Source organism: Heterodontus francisci, chromosome 16 (genome assembly GCF_036365525.1).
Source record: "Heterodontus francisci isolate sHetFra1 chromosome 16, sHetFra1.hap1, whole genome shotgun sequence".
Taxonomy (NCBI): domain Eukaryota; kingdom Metazoa; phylum Chordata; class Chondrichthyes; order Heterodontiformes; family Heterodontidae; genus Heterodontus; species Heterodontus francisci.
The window spans coordinates 70,408,348-70,424,033 of NC_090386.1; the positions used below are offsets into that span (position 1 = coordinate 70,408,348).

A 15,686-nucleotide genomic window follows, 5' to 3' on the forward strand; every position below is an offset into this window, starting at 1 on the left:
GCTCTTATCTATTCTTTAATGGAATTTGATTAAGATAATTTATTTCTTTTATAAACTCAAAGATAGTGTTTTGTTTATGGTTATTAAACAGATTTTATGTAAAATAACAGGTTTAAACAAAATAAGGAAGAAAGTAATTAAGAATAATTGAAATATGCAGAATCCTACCTTTGACAGCAACAGAAACAGCTGCCTTTACAAACAACTGCAGAGCAGGACACCATTCTGAGTTTGTCTGCACGCTGCCTCCTCTTGACCTGGAGGGACAATGAAGAGCTGATCCTGAGAATCCCAACCCATGAGATTGCTGCTGTATCTTATGTCAGGGATGATGCACTGCATCTGCTCATTCTCAAGACAGGTATATTCATTTACTTCAAAATATTCAGTGCAAGCCATCACCAGTTTTCCAAGGTCACAAAGAGCATTACACTGTACCAGTTCAGAAGTGGTACTGTAAAACTCCAACTATTTATGCCTTAAAAATGATAATAACATTTTAGAATTACATGTGTCTAAAAAGTATTTTTGCAAAAGGAGTGCTTAATTCCATAGCCATAATATTTCTTCCTCACAAACACTGGGAGGTGCAGTGGGTTACACAATGGACACTGGTCTGTAGACCTGGGTACAGATTTAGCCCAGACTCATGGAATAAGAGCCTCTTCCCTTTGTAGGCTGTAAGAGTCCTATGTGAAATGAATGTTGGTGACTCCACAATACAAAACTGCCCATTATTTGGCACTAATTGGTAATACAATTCTGAGAAACCTCAAGATGTTTGGTCTGGGAAATATATACCGCCCTGCTACTATAGGGGTGTTCTCTTCTGAAGTTGTAGCTGATGCACAGTATTGGAGCAAAATTTATTCCACTTCTGGGTGGGCTACACCTGACCCCCAGCTACTTGGTGGTAACACTGGATAGTTAAAATGAAAAGAGTTCCATTCCCCAATCTACTTGTTGCAGATGCATCTGTCCATGACAGTATTGGTAGGAGGTGACCACCGCACAGTCCTTGTGGAGACAAAATCCCGTCTTCACATTGAGGATACCCACCATCTTGTTGTGTGGCACTACCACTGTGCTAAATGGGATAGATTTTGAACAGACTCAAAATAGACATCCATGAGGTGCTGTGGGCCATCAGCAGCAGCAGAATTGTACTCAATCACAAACTATAACCTCATGGCCCAGCATATCCCCCACTCTACCATTACCATCAAGCCGGGAGACCAACCCTGGTTCAATGTAGACTGCAGGAGGGCACGCCAGGAGCAGCACCAGGCATACCTAAAAATGAGGTGTCAGCCTGGTGAAGCTACAACACAGGACTACTTACTTGCCAAACAGTGGAAGCAACAAGCAAAAGACAGGGCTAAGTGATCCTACAACCAATGGATCAGATCTAAGTGCTGTAGTCCTGCCACATCCAGTTGTGAATGGTGGTGGACAATTAAAGAACTGACAGGAGGAGGAGGTTCCACAAATATCCCCATCCTCAACGATGGGGGAGCCCAGCACATCAGTGCAAAAGACAAGCTGAAGCATTTGCATCCATCTTCAGCCAGAAGTGTCAAGTGGATGATCCATTTTGGCCTTGTCCTGAGGTCCCCAGCATCACAGATGCCAGTCTTCAGCCAATTCGATTCACTCCACGTGAAATGGCTGAAGGCACTGGATACAGCAAAAGCGATAGGCCTTGACAACATTCCGGCAATCACACTGAAGACTTGTGTTCTAGAACTAGCCGCACCACTAGCCAAGCTGTTCCAGTATAGCTACAACACTGGCATCTACCCGGCAATGAGGAAAATTGCCCAGGTATGTCCTGTCCACAAAAAGCAGGACGAATCCAACCCGGCCAATTACCACCCTATCAGTCCACTCCCGATCATCAGCAAAGTGACAGAAGGGGTGGTTAACAGTGCTATCAAGCGGCACTTGCTTAGCAATAACCTGCTCACTGACGCTCAGTTTGGGTTCCACAAGGGCCACTCAGCTCCTGGCTTCATTACAGCCTTGGTCCAAACAGGGACAAAAGAGCTGAACTCCAGGAAGTGACTGCCCTTGACATCAAGGCAGCATTTGGCCGAGTATGGCATCAAGGAGCCCTAACAAAACTGGAGTCAATGGGAATCAGGGGGAAGATTCTCTGCTGGTTGGAGTCATACCTAGCACAAAGGAAGATGCTTGTGGTTGTTGGAGGTCAATCATCTCAGTTCCAGGACATCACTGCAGGAGTTCCTCAGGGTAGTATCCGAGGCCCAACCATCTTCAGCTGCTTCATCATTAGGTCAGAAGTGGGGATGTTCGCTGATGACTGCACAATGTTCAGCACCAGTCGCGACTCCTCAGATACTGAAGCAGCCCATGTCCATATGCAGCAAGATCTGGACAACATCCAGACTTGGGCCTATAAGTGGCAAGTAACATTCGTGCCACACAAGTGCCTGGCAATGAACATCTCAAACAAGAGAGAATCTAACCATCTCCCCATGACATTCAATGGCATTACCATCACCGAATCCCCCACTATCAACATCCTGGGGGTCACCATTGAACAGAAGCTGAACTGGAGCAGCCATATAAATGCTGTGGCTACAAGAGCAGGTCAGAGGCTGGGGTTTATGCGGCGAGTAACTCACCTCCTGTCTCCCCAGTGCCTGTCTACTATCTACAAGGCACAAGTCTGATGTGTGATGGAATACTCTCCACTTGCCTGAATGGGTGCAGCTCCAACAGCACTCAAGAAGCTCGACACCATCTAGGACAAAGCAGCCCACTTGATTGGCACCCCATCCACCACCTTCAATATTCATTCCCTCCACTACCGATGCACAGTAGCAGCAGTGTGTACTATATACAAGATGCACGTCAGCAAATCACCAAGGCTCCTTCGATGACATCTTCCAAACCCGCGACCCCTACCACCTAGAAGGACAAAGGCGGCAGATGCATGGGAACACCATCACCTGAAAGTTTCCCTCCAAGCCACACACCATCCTGACTTGGAATCTATATTGCCGTTCCTTCACTGTCGCTGGGTCAAAATCCTGGAGCTGCCTTCCTAACAGCACCGTTGGTGTACCTACACCTCAAGGACTGCAGCAGTTCAAGAAGGCAACTCACTACCACCTTTTCAAGGGAAATTAGGGGTGGGCCAAGCCACATCCCATGAACGAATAAAAAAAACTAACGTCCTTCACCTTGATTATATTGTCTTTTTAAATCTTGCATTTAGCAAATGTTTATAGCATCAAAACTTTGAAAGCTAGCATGCCTTCAAAGTTTGCTCACTGGACCAAAGAAAATTGGTTTAAAAAACACTTACCTGTTAAGTTACCAATCAAATATCCAGTTCATTTCCCCCAATACAATTTATGAAAGCTAAATTGTAGTTCGTAAATTTAAGTATAATGCTAATTAATATAGTCCAGACAATTAAGCCATGTCTGCATTTAATTTGGGTGCTACATAAAGGCCTGCTCAGGTCACGAAAAAAACCCGACCTGAACCCGACAGAACCACATCGGGCCCGAGACCTTCCATTTTTTCCTGCGTCCGACCCGAGCCGGACCCGACCCGACCCGACCCGACCCGACCCGACCCGACCCGACCACCGGAATGTTCCCTTTACATATCTTGCGACTCCCAATCTTCAGGAAGCTGCAGCTTGAGCGTGATGGCATCATCGAGACGCTCACTTGCTTACTGCGCAGACTCAGAGTTTCCTTTTTAGACCTCCCGGACTGCCAGCTCAGTTAGGTTTTTACTTTTAACACTTCTTGCTGTGTGTGTCCGGCCTGATCCAGACCCGGCCCGACCTGGACCCGGCCCGAGCCTGAAAGCTGGACTTGGAAGAGCGACCCGATCCGACCCGAACCCAACACATGTCGTCAGGTCCTATCGGGTTCAGGTCGGGTAGCAGGCCTTTAGTGCTTCATTTAGAATGTAAAGCAATAAACTTTAAACTTTATATTAATATGTGCATGAAGCATGATGCTCCATATGTACCATGAAATTTAGTAAAACTCAACACCATTTCAGTTCAAATCACATACTGCACTATCTTCCCAATTAAAGTCACATTATTTAATCATGTTTCTTTCACTCAGCATTATGATGCTTGATATCAGAGCAAACTAAACTTGCTGAAACTAGCTTTAAACTTCCCCTGCAGGTGTGCGATATAAAAAAACACAGACTGCAGGATGTTTCATGGACATAACACAACTCAAGGTTAGGATGACATTAATAAATTACTTGAATTTTCCTCTAATAGCTGATGACATTATCTCAATCCCTTGATGTGGCACTGCCGAGCAACACACACTAATGCATTTATCTTACCCAATGAATATTAAAATCAACAATTTGCTTTTCGTGTACTCTTCATTTCATTCACCGGATTTTCTTTCATGATCACACTTTAATTTTGCAGTTCCTTTAACTATTTTAATACTATAGGAAAGTCCATAATTTATATCTGGTTACATGAATATTGTGATTATTTATCTCATATTAGGTCTTGGAGTGGCAGCTGTAGCTGCTGGTGGCAGTCTGGAACGTAGACAAACAGCAGGGACTTTGCCTGATCCTCAGGAAGCTGTGCCCAATTCAGAAACATACTGCAACCTGGTGATACTTGCAGTGGACAGTAGAGTGAGCTATTCTTGTTGTACTAACAATGCAAAGTTTTGACAGCAATTTTAACAGATGCATGGTGAAATTAATCATTTCCATTTGCTTTGGAACTAGGATTCAGCTGAAGAATATTGTGCTCTCATCTGTCAGGTATTTCGTATCATTTATGGAGATCAGACAATAGACTGTGTGGATCGAGCAGGACTCCATTATACATCCACACCAGACAGACGGTGGTTAATGGAGAGAAGTATGTTTCAGGTTGAAAACAGTCATATTACCATCAATGGCTTGTATCAAGTATGTTTGTTCAGTGTTGTTGACAGCAGCATCTGGTAACAATCCCAATGTCTGCTGTATTGCCATCAAGTAAAAAACATAAATGACAATTTCTGTAGTATTTGCAGAGATGGATACAGGTCCACTAAAATAATTTGTTAGTTCTAAATCTCTTAACCCATTTTTTTTATGAACTCCATTTTAATAATAGCAGTACCTCTTGAATTCTCACCTGCCTATACAGTTCTTTAGTTTGACTTTAACATTGCTGGAATGCACAGATCTGCTCCCTTCCCCAACACACACACACACACACACACACACACACACACACACACACACACACACACACACACACACACACACACACACACACACACACACACACGCAAACACATGAGAGAAGGTCTACAGATAAAGTGGTAAAGTTAATCTGTGACAGGATCAATTGCACATGCCCAGTTATTCCAGTGATTTTGAAACACAGAGAACCAGAGCACACCCCAACTCCAACCCGAACCCCAAACCCAACCCTAACCCCAACCCCAACCCCAGTTGAACTAACCCCCAACCTAACCCAAAGGGCCCTGACCTGAACCCTCATAAATATAATTAGGGTATTAGTGTAAACAAATCTTTTTGTGTGTCTTTTGCTAAGCAAGCAGTATCTATAATGGGCAAATTGAGGGGTGTGATGAATTGCGTATAACAGTAACTGCATTTCAAAAGAACTTAATTGACTGTAAAGTACTTTGGGACATCATGAGGTTGCGAAAGATGCTACATGGGGAAAAATAGGTCGGCAGCCTGTACTACATCCTGTTTAATTATTATTTCCGTTGAGGTCACACATTTCTACACAAATGCAAGACTTTTCTTTCTTTTAAATTATTTGGTTCAAGGGTCAAATAGTGATAAGTATTTGAAACACCTTTGATGCCCATGGAATTGTGTCTGATATCTCTCCATGATGCTGCAGATCACTTTCCAGTTTGTGTGTGAGTGTGTGTCTGTGTCTGAGCTGACACACAAAAGCATCCCTGCATGTCACAAAACAGGTTGGGAAGCAGTCTGGACAATTGTCAGGTGGATGAAAATGTTCCCATGGCACTATTTCAAAGAAAAGCAGAGGAGTTATCCCCGGTGTCCTCGCCAATATTTATCCCTCAATCCATCTCCCAAAAACAAGGTATCTGGTTATTATCACATTGCTGTTTGTGGGACCTTGCTATGTGCAAATTGGTTGCTGTGTTTCCTACAGTACAACAGTGACCACACTTCAAAAAAAATACTTCATTAGCTGTAAAGCACTTTGAGACAACCAGTGGTCCTGAAAGTCATTATATAAATGTAAGTCTTTTTTATTTTAAATTTCAATTCTGCAGCCATGTTTTTATGCAAATTCTTAAAATACAATCATAGAATCATAGAAAATTTGCAGCATGGAAAGAAGCCACTTGGCCCATCATATCTGCGTCAGCTGACAAGGAGTCATCCAGCCTAATCCCACTTTCTAGCTCTTGGTCCATAGCCTTGTAGGCTACAACATTTCAAGTGCATAATCAACTTTTTAAATGTTATGAGGGTTTCTGTCTCTACCACCCTTTCAGGCAGTGAATTCCAGATCCCACCACCCTCGAGATGAAATAAATTCCCCTTGAATCCCCTCTCAACCTAAATCTATGCCCTCTGGTTATGGACCCCTCAACCAAGGGGAATAAGGCCTTCCTGTGCATTCTATCTAGACCCCTCATAATTTTGTACACTTCTATTAGGTCTCCCCTCAGCCTCCTCTGTTCCAAAGAAAACAGCTCTAGCCCATCCAATCTTTCCTCATAACTAAAATTCCCCAGTCTGGACAACATCCTCATAAATCTCCTCGGTACGCTTTCTAGTGCATTCACATCTTTCCTATAGTGCAGTGACCAGAACTGCACACAGTACTCCAGCTGTACCTGACCAGTGTTTTATACAGTTCCAGCATAATCTCCCAACACTTATATTCTATGCTAACAAAGGCAAGTATCCCGTATGCCTTCTTGACCACTTTACCTAACTGTCCAGCCACTTTCAAGAATCTGTGGACATGCAGTCCAAGGTTCCTCTGTTCCTTTACACTTCTCAGTATCCTACCATTTATTGTAGCCTTGTTAGCCTTCGCCAAATGCATTACCTCACACTTGTCCAGATTGAACTCCATTTGTTACTGTGTCGCTCACCTGAGTAGTCCATTGGTATCATAGAGTCACAGAGTCATAGAGTCGCACAGCATAGAAACAGGCCCTTCGGCCCACCACGTCCATGCCGACCATAATGCCTATCTATTACTAACCCCACCTGCCTGCATTAATTCCATATACCTCTATGCCTTGCTCATTCAAGTACCTGTCCAGATGCCTCTTAAATGTTGCTACTGTTCCTGCCTCCACCACCTCCTCAGGCAGCTCATTCCAGATCCCCACTATTCTTTGTGTGAAAAATTTACCCCTTTGATCCCCTTTAAACCTCCTCCCTCTCAACTTAAATCTATGCCCTCTAGTTTTAATCATCCCTACCACGGGAAACAAACTCGAGCTACCTACCCTATCTATGCCTCTCATAATTTTATATACCTCTATCATGTCACCTCTCAGCCTCCTTCGCTCCAGGGAAAACAAACCCAGCCTATCCAATCTCTCTTTACAACTCAAGCCCTCCAAACCAGGCAACATCCTTGTGAATCTTTTCTGCACCCTCTCCAGCTTAATCACATATTTCCTGTAGTGTAGCAACCAGAACTGCACACAGTACTCCAAGTGCGGCCTAACCGTTATGTACCGTAACATGACGTCCCAACTCGTACTCAGTGCCTCGGCCGATGAAGGCAAGCATGCCATACGCCTTCTTCACCACCCTGTCTACCTGTGTTGCCACTTTCAGGGAACTATCTACTTGCACCCCAAGGTCTCTCTGTTCAACAACACTCCCCAGGGCCCTACCATTCACTGTATATGTCCTGCCCTGGTTTAACCCCAAAATGCATCACTTTGCACTTGTCTGCATTAAATTCCATTTGCCAATCCCTTGCCCACTTCCCCAGTTTATCTATATCCTGTTGTAACCTTAGACAACCTTCTTCACTGTCCACTATACCACCAATTTTGGTGTCATCTGTAAACTTACTAATCATGCCTCCCACATTCACATCCAAGTCATTAATATATATGACAAACAACAGAGGGCCCAGCACCAATCCCTGTGGCACACCACTGGTCACCGGCCCCAAATCTGAAAAACAACCCTCCACTACCACCCTCTGCCTCCTATCACCAAGCCAATTTTGTATCCAACTGGCTAGCTCACCCTGGATCCCATGTGTTCGAACCTTCTGGACCAGCCTACCATGCGGGACCTTGTCAAAGGCCTTGCTAAAGTCCATGTAGACAACGTCCATCGCCCTGCCTTCATCAAACCTCTTGGTCACCTCCTCAAAAAACTCAATCAAATTCGTGAGACATGAATTTCCACACACAAAGCTATGCTGACTATCCCAAATCAGATCTTGTCTTTCCAAATGCATATATATCCTGTCTCTCAGAATCCCTTCCAATAACTGTCCCACCACTGATCTAAGGCTCACCGGCCTGTAGTTCCCTGGCTTATCCCTGCTGCCCTTCTTAAATAAACAACATTAGCTATCCTCCAGTCTTCCGGTACCTCACCCGTGGCTAACAATGTTACAAAAATCTCTGCCAGGGCTCCAGCAATCTCCTCCCTTGCTTCCCATAGCATCCCAGAATACACCTGGTCAGGCCCTGGGGATTTATCCACCTTAATGCGCTTCAAAACCTCCAACACCTCCTCCTTTGTAATGTTGATATGCTCCAGGATATCGCTGTTCCCTCCCTTGAACACACTAGCTTCCATGACCTTCTCCACGGTAAATACAGATGAGAAGTATTCATTTAAGACCTCGTCCATTTTTTTTATTTTTTTATTTTTAGAGATACAGCACTGAAACAGGCCCTTCAGCCCATGGAGTCTGTGCCGACCATCAACCACCCATTTATACTCATCCTACATTAATCCCATATTCCTACCACATCCCCACCTTCCCTCAATTCCCCTACCACCTACCTATACTAGGGGCAATTTATAATGGCCAATTTACCTATCAACCTGCAAGTCTTTGGCTGTGGGAGGAAACCGGAGCACCCGGCAAAAACCCACGCAGTCACAGGGAGAACTTGCTAACTCTGCACCGGCAGTACCCAGAATTGAACCCGGGTCGCTGGAGCTGTGAGGCTGCGGTGCTAATCACTGCACCACTGTGCTGCCCACACATAGATTACCACACTGATCCTTAAGGGGACCTACTCTCTCCCTAGCTACCCTTTTACTCTTCATATACTTATAGAATCTTTTAGGATTCTCCTTTATCTTATCTTTAGTTTTAGAGATACCGCACTGAAACAGGCCCTTCGGCCCACCGAGTCTGTGCCGACCATCAACCACCCAATTATACTAATCCTACACTAATCCCATATTCCTACCACATCCCCACCTGTCCCTATATTTTCCCTACCACCTACCTATACTAGTGGCAATTTATAATGGCCAATTTACCTACCAACCTGCAAGTCTTTTGGCTTGTGGGAGGAAACCGGAGCACCCGGAGAAAACCCACGCAGACACAGGGAGAACTTGCAAACTCCACACAGGCAGTACCCAGAATTGAACCCGGGTCGCTGGAGCTGTGAGGCTGCGGTGCTAACCACTGCGCCACTGTGCACTCCCTTATCTGCTAGGGAAATTTCATGGCCCCTTTTCGCCCTCCTAATTTCCTTCTTAAGTGTAGTCCTACATCCCCTATACTCCTCGAGGGACTCATTTGATCCCAGCTGCCTATACCTGACATATGCCTCCTTCTTTGTCCTGAACAGACCCTCAATATCCCTCGTCAACCAAGATTCCCTAAACTTGCCAGCCTTGCCCTTCCATCGAACAGGAACATGCCGGCCCTGAACTCTTCCTATCTCACTTTTAAAAGCCTCGCAGTTGCCAGACGTTCCTTTACCTGTAAACAGCCTCTCCCATTCAACTTTTGAGAGTTCCTGTCTGATGCCATCAAAATTAGCCTTCCCCCAATTTAGGACTTCAACCTGAGGGCCAGTCCTATCCTTTTTCATAACAATCTTGAAGTTAATAGAGTTATGGTCACTGGTCCCAAAGTGCTCCCCCACTGACACATCAACCACCTGCCCAGCCTCATTTCCCAAGAGAAGGTCGAGTGTAGCCCCTTCTCTAGTAGAGCCATCCACAGACTGCTTCAGAAAACTATCCTGGACACACTTAACAAATTTTTCCCCATCTGATCCCTTAGCACTAAGGTAGTCCCAGTCGATATTAGGGAAGTTAAAATCACCTACTATTACAACCCTATAATTCCTGCACCTATCTGTGATTTCCCTACATATATGCTCCTCCAATTCCCTCTGAGTATTGGGGGGCCTATAGTATAATCCCATCAAAGTGATCACCCCTTTCTTATTTCTAAGTTCTACCCATATGGCCTCGCTGGACATTCCCCCCGGGATATCCTCTCTAAGTACTGCCGTGATGTCCTCCCTAATCAATAATGCAACTCCCTCTCCTCTCTTATCTCCACCTCTGTCACGCCGGAAGCATCGGTACCCCAGAACATTGAGCTGCCAGTCCTGCCCATCCCTCAACCATGTTTCTGTAATAGCTATAATATCATAATCCCATGTACCGATTTCATGCTCTGAGTTCATCTGCCTTACCTGTAAGGCTTCTTGCATTAAAGTAAATGCAGTTTAGCCTACCAGACCTTCCACGCTCCCTGTCCTGCCCCTGCCCGGCCTGCCCACTGGACTTGCTTCCTTTAACCTCTCTATCTCAATGGAGAGACTACTACTTTGGGTCCCACCCCCCTGCAAGACTAGTTTAAACCCTCCCGAGTTGTACTAGCAAACCTCCCTGCAAGGATATTGGTCCCCTTCCAGTTCAGATGCAACCCGTCCCTCTTGTACAGGTCACCTCTGCACCAGAAGAGATCCCAATGATCCAAGTAGCTGAAGCCCTCCCACCTACACCAGCTCTTCAGCCACGCATTCATTTGCCTTATCCTCCTATTCCTACCCTCACTAGCACATGGCACAGGGAGTAATCCTAGAGGTCCTGCTTTTTAACCTTCTGCCTAACTCCCTATATTCACTTTGCAGGACCTCATCTCTCTTCCTGCCTATGTCGTTAGTACCAATATGGACCACGATCTCTGGTTGCTCACCCTCCCCCTTCAGAATGTCCTGCAGCCACTCTGAGACATCCTTGATCCTAGCACCAGGGAGGCAACATACCATCCTGGAGTCTCGTTTGTGGCCACAGAAATGCCTTTCTGCACCCCTTACGATAGAATGCCCTATCACATTAGCTCTTCCACCCCTTTTCCTCCCCTGCTGTGCAGCTGAGCCCTCCGTGGTGCCACGGACCTGGCTGTTGCTGCTTTCCCCTGGGAGGTCATCCCCCCCCCCCACAACAGTATCCAAAGCGGTATATCTGTTTGAGAGGGGGATGGCCTCAGCGGACTCCTGCACTACCTGCCTGCGCCTACTACTCTGACTGGTGGTCACCCATCCCTTTTCTGCCTGTGCAGCCATTACCTGCGGTGTGACCACCTCACTAAACATGCTATCCACGATGTCCTCAGCATTGCAGACGCTCCACAGTGAATCCACCCTCAGCTCCAGCTCCATAATGCGGGTAGCCAGTAGCTGCAGATGGATACACTTCCTGCACACATGGTCACCAGGGACACTGGAAGCATCCCTGATTTCCCACATAGCGAGGAGGAGCATATCACGGGTGTGAGCTCCCAACGTCCTCCGCTTCCACACACAGGTTACCCGTATGGTCCCTAATAGGCCCTCCTATTTCCTTAGTTATCCTCTTGCTCTTTATGTATTTATAAAAAATCATTGTGTTTTCCTTGATTTTACTTGCCAGTATTTTTTCATGCCCTCTGTTTGTTTTCCTAATTTCCTTTTGAATTTCACCGCTACACCTTTTATACTCCTCTAGGTTTTCTGCAGTATTGAGCCCTCGGTATCTGTATTAAGCTTCCCTTTTTATCTTTATCCTGTCCTTTAACACTCTTGACACCCAGAGGGCTCTGGATTTGTTAGTCCCACTCTTTTTGTTTAAAGGAATATTCTTGCTCTGAACCCTCACTATCTTTTCCTTGAATTCCTCCCACTGATCTGACACTGATTTACCTTCAAGTAGCTGTTTTCAGTCCATAGAATCATAGAAAGAATCATAGAATCATAAAATCATAGAGAGTTACGGTATGGAAGGAGGCCATTCAGCCCATCGTGTCCGCACCAGTCGACAGCCTTGTAGGTTATGGCACTGCAAGTGTATATCCAAGTACTTTTTAAATGTTATGATGAGATTCTTGATAAGAAAGGGGGTGGAAGGTTATCGGACATAGGTGGAAATGTAGAGTAATCAGTTCAGCCATGGACTTATTGAATGGCGGAGCAGGCTTGAGGGGCCGAGTGGCCTACTCCTGTTCCTAAATCGGATGTTTGTATGATGAGGGTTTCTGCCTCCACCACCCTTTCAGGCAGTGAGTTCCAGATCCTCATCCTCTGGATGAAAAACACTTCCCCTCGAATCTCCTCTAAACCTCTTACCCTAAATCTATGTCTCCTGGTTATAGACCCCTCAACAAAGGAGAATAGGGCCTTCCTATCCACTCTATCTAGACCCCTCATAATTTTATATACTCCAGTTAGGTCTCCCCGAGCCTTCTCTGTTCCAAAGAAAACAACCCTTGCCATTCCCATCTTTCTTCATAACTAATGTTCTCCAGACCAGGCAACATTCTCATAAATTTCCTCTGTACCCTCTCTGGTGCAATTACATCTTTCCTATCATGGGTGACCAAAACTGCATGTAGTACTCCAGTTGTGGCCTAACTAATATTTTATACAGTTCATGCAAACCTCCAGCTCATATGTTCGATGCCTCGGCTAATAAAGGCAACTATCCCATATACCTTCTTGTCCACGTTAGCTAAGTCATATATCAGCTTAGAAAAATTTTCCCCAATTGAGAACTTTTATTCCTGCTCTATCTTTATCCTTTTCCATAACTATCCTAAATCTAATTGAATTATGATCACATCCACCAAAGTGCTCCCCAACTGATACCCCTTCCACCTGCCCAGCTTCATTCCCTAAAACTAAGCCATTGCTTCTTTTGCCAATTGCCTTTAATCAGTGCCCTCTAGTTCTTGATTCTTGCACCAGCAGAAACAGTTTCTCCCTATCTACTCTGACCAGATCTACATGATTTTGAACACCTCTAGCAAATCTCCTCATAATCTTCTCTTCTCCATGGAGAGCAGCCCCAGCTTCTCCAATTTATCCACAAAACTGAAGATCTTCTTTCCATGGAAGCATTGTCTTGAATCTATTTTGCACCCACTCCAATGCCTTCACATCCTTCCTAAAGTGTGGTGCCCAGAACTGGACACAACTGCAGCTGAACCAGTGTTTTATACAGGTTTATCATAATTTCCTTGCTTTTGTACGCTATGTCCCGATTTATAAAGCCCAGGATCCCATAAGCTTTATTAAACATTTTCTCAACCTGCCCTGCCACCTTCAAAGATTTGTGCACATATACTCCCAGGTCCCTCTGCTCCAGCACCTCCTTTAGAATTGTCGCCTTTATTTTATATTGCCTCTGCTCTTTATTCCTACCAAAATGAATCACTTCACACTTCTCTGCATTAAATTTCATCTGCCACTTGACCGGCCATTCCACCTGCCTGTCTATGTGCTTTTGAAGTTTATCACTACTCTGCTCACAGTTCACAATACTTCCAAGTTTTGTTTCATCCGCAATTTTGAAATTATGCTCTGTCCACCCAAGTCTTGGTCATTGTTATATATCAAGAAAAGCAGTGGTCTTAACACCAACCCCTGGGAACCCCACTATATAACTTCCTCCAGGCTGAAAAACATTTCTTCACCATACGAACATATGAATTAGGAACATGTGTAGGCTACTCAGCCCCTCGAACCTGCTCCGCCATTCAACAAGATCATGGCTGTTCCCTGTCACTCATCCAACCTCGTATCCATGCTGCTACTGTCCATTTTATTCCATGAGCTCTAACTTTGCTGACAAGCTTGTTATGTGGAACTTTATCAAATGCCTTTTGGAAATCTATGTATGCCACATCAACCGCATTACCCTCATCAACCCTTTCTGTTAACTCATCACAAAACCTGGTGACTTATCAACTTAAAGTACAACCAGCCTATTTAATGCTTCCACTTTGTCAATTTTCAGCCCATCCTGTGTCTCAACTGCCTCCTCTTTCACTATGACTTGGGCAGCATATTCTTCCTTGGTAAAGGCAGATGCAAAGTACTCATTTAGTACCTCAGCCATGCCCGCTGCCTCCATGCGTAAAATCCCTTTCGGTCTCTAATTGGCCCCACTCCTCCTTTACCCTTTTACTATTCATATGCCTATAGAAGACTTTGGACTCCCTTTTAGGTTAGCTCCCTGTCTCTTCTCAGACTCTCTGTTTGCTTCTCTTAATTGTTTTTTCTATTTTTTTTGCTTCCCCTCTGAACCTTCTATATTGAGCCTGGTTCTCACTTGTGTTATCCACTTGACATTTGTCATATGCACCCTTTTTCATCTTCGTCTTCCTCTCTATCACGTTTTTCATCCAGGGAATTCTGGATTTGTTTGCTGTACCTTTCCCTCTCATGGGAATGTACCTTGACTGTACCCGAACTATCTCCTCTGCAAAAGCAGCCCATTGTTTAATGACAGTCTTCCCTGCCAATCTTGGATTCAAGTTTATCTGGGCCAGATCCACTCTCATCCCATTGAAGTTGGCCCTCCCCCAATTAATTATTTTTACTCTGGATTGCTCCTTGTCTTTTCCCATAGCCAACCTAAACCTTATGATACTATGATCACTTTCCCCTAAATGTTCCCCTACTGACACTTGATCCACTTGACCCACCTCATTCTCCAGAACCCGATCCAGCAATGCCTCCTTCCTCAGTGAACTGGGAACACACTCTAGAAGCTCTTGCCCTTCTCTGCCCTTTTCACTATTATTATCCCAGTCTATCTTAGGATAATTAAAATCCCCCATTATAACTATTCTATAATTCTTGCACCTTTCTGTAATTTCCTTGCAAATTTGTTCCCCTATATCTTTCCCACTAGTTGGTATCCTATAGAATACACCCAGCAATGTAATGGTACCTCAATTGTTGCTTAGCTGTAACTTAATAGACTCTGTCCTTGACCTTCCAGGACCATCCTCTCTCTCCATCACTGTAATGTTCTCCCTAATCAATACTGCTACCCCTCCTCCTTTCTTTCCATCCTTATTTTTCTTGAACACCTTGTATCCAGGAATATTTAGTACCCAGTCCTGCCGTTTTTTGAGCCAGGTCTCCGTTATCGCCACAATGACATTTTTTCACATGGTTATCTGTGCCTTCAGTTCAAAAAACTTATTTACCACACTCCACACTTTTACACAGTAAACCTAATATAGACCTTATTATTCCTTCTTACTCTGACCCCACTTGATCCCTTACTATTTCCTACTCTAGTGCTATCTGTCTCTGCCAATTCTCTGTGCACCTTGGTTTTCCTCTCTAATATTACCTTCTAGTTCCCACACCCCTGCCATGTTAGTGTAAATCCTCCCC

At 44.7% G+C, this 15,686-nt stretch overlaps 1 protein-coding gene across 1 annotated transcript in view; it reads left to right on the forward strand.

Moving 5' to 3' along the window:
* The window catches only part of ccm2l (CCM2 like scaffold protein), a 94,943-nt gene that overhangs the window by 49,181 nt on the left and 30,076 nt on the right, over positions 1–15,686 (forward strand). Inside the window, exons 4-6 of the mRNA XM_068048346.1 lie at positions 178–361; positions 4,529–4,665; positions 4,762–4,897. Coding sequence (XP_067904447.1) covers positions 178–361; positions 4,529–4,665; positions 4,762–4,897 — 457 coding nt within the window. The remainder of the gene's footprint in view (positions 1–177; positions 362–4,528; positions 4,666–4,761; positions 4,898–15,686) is intronic.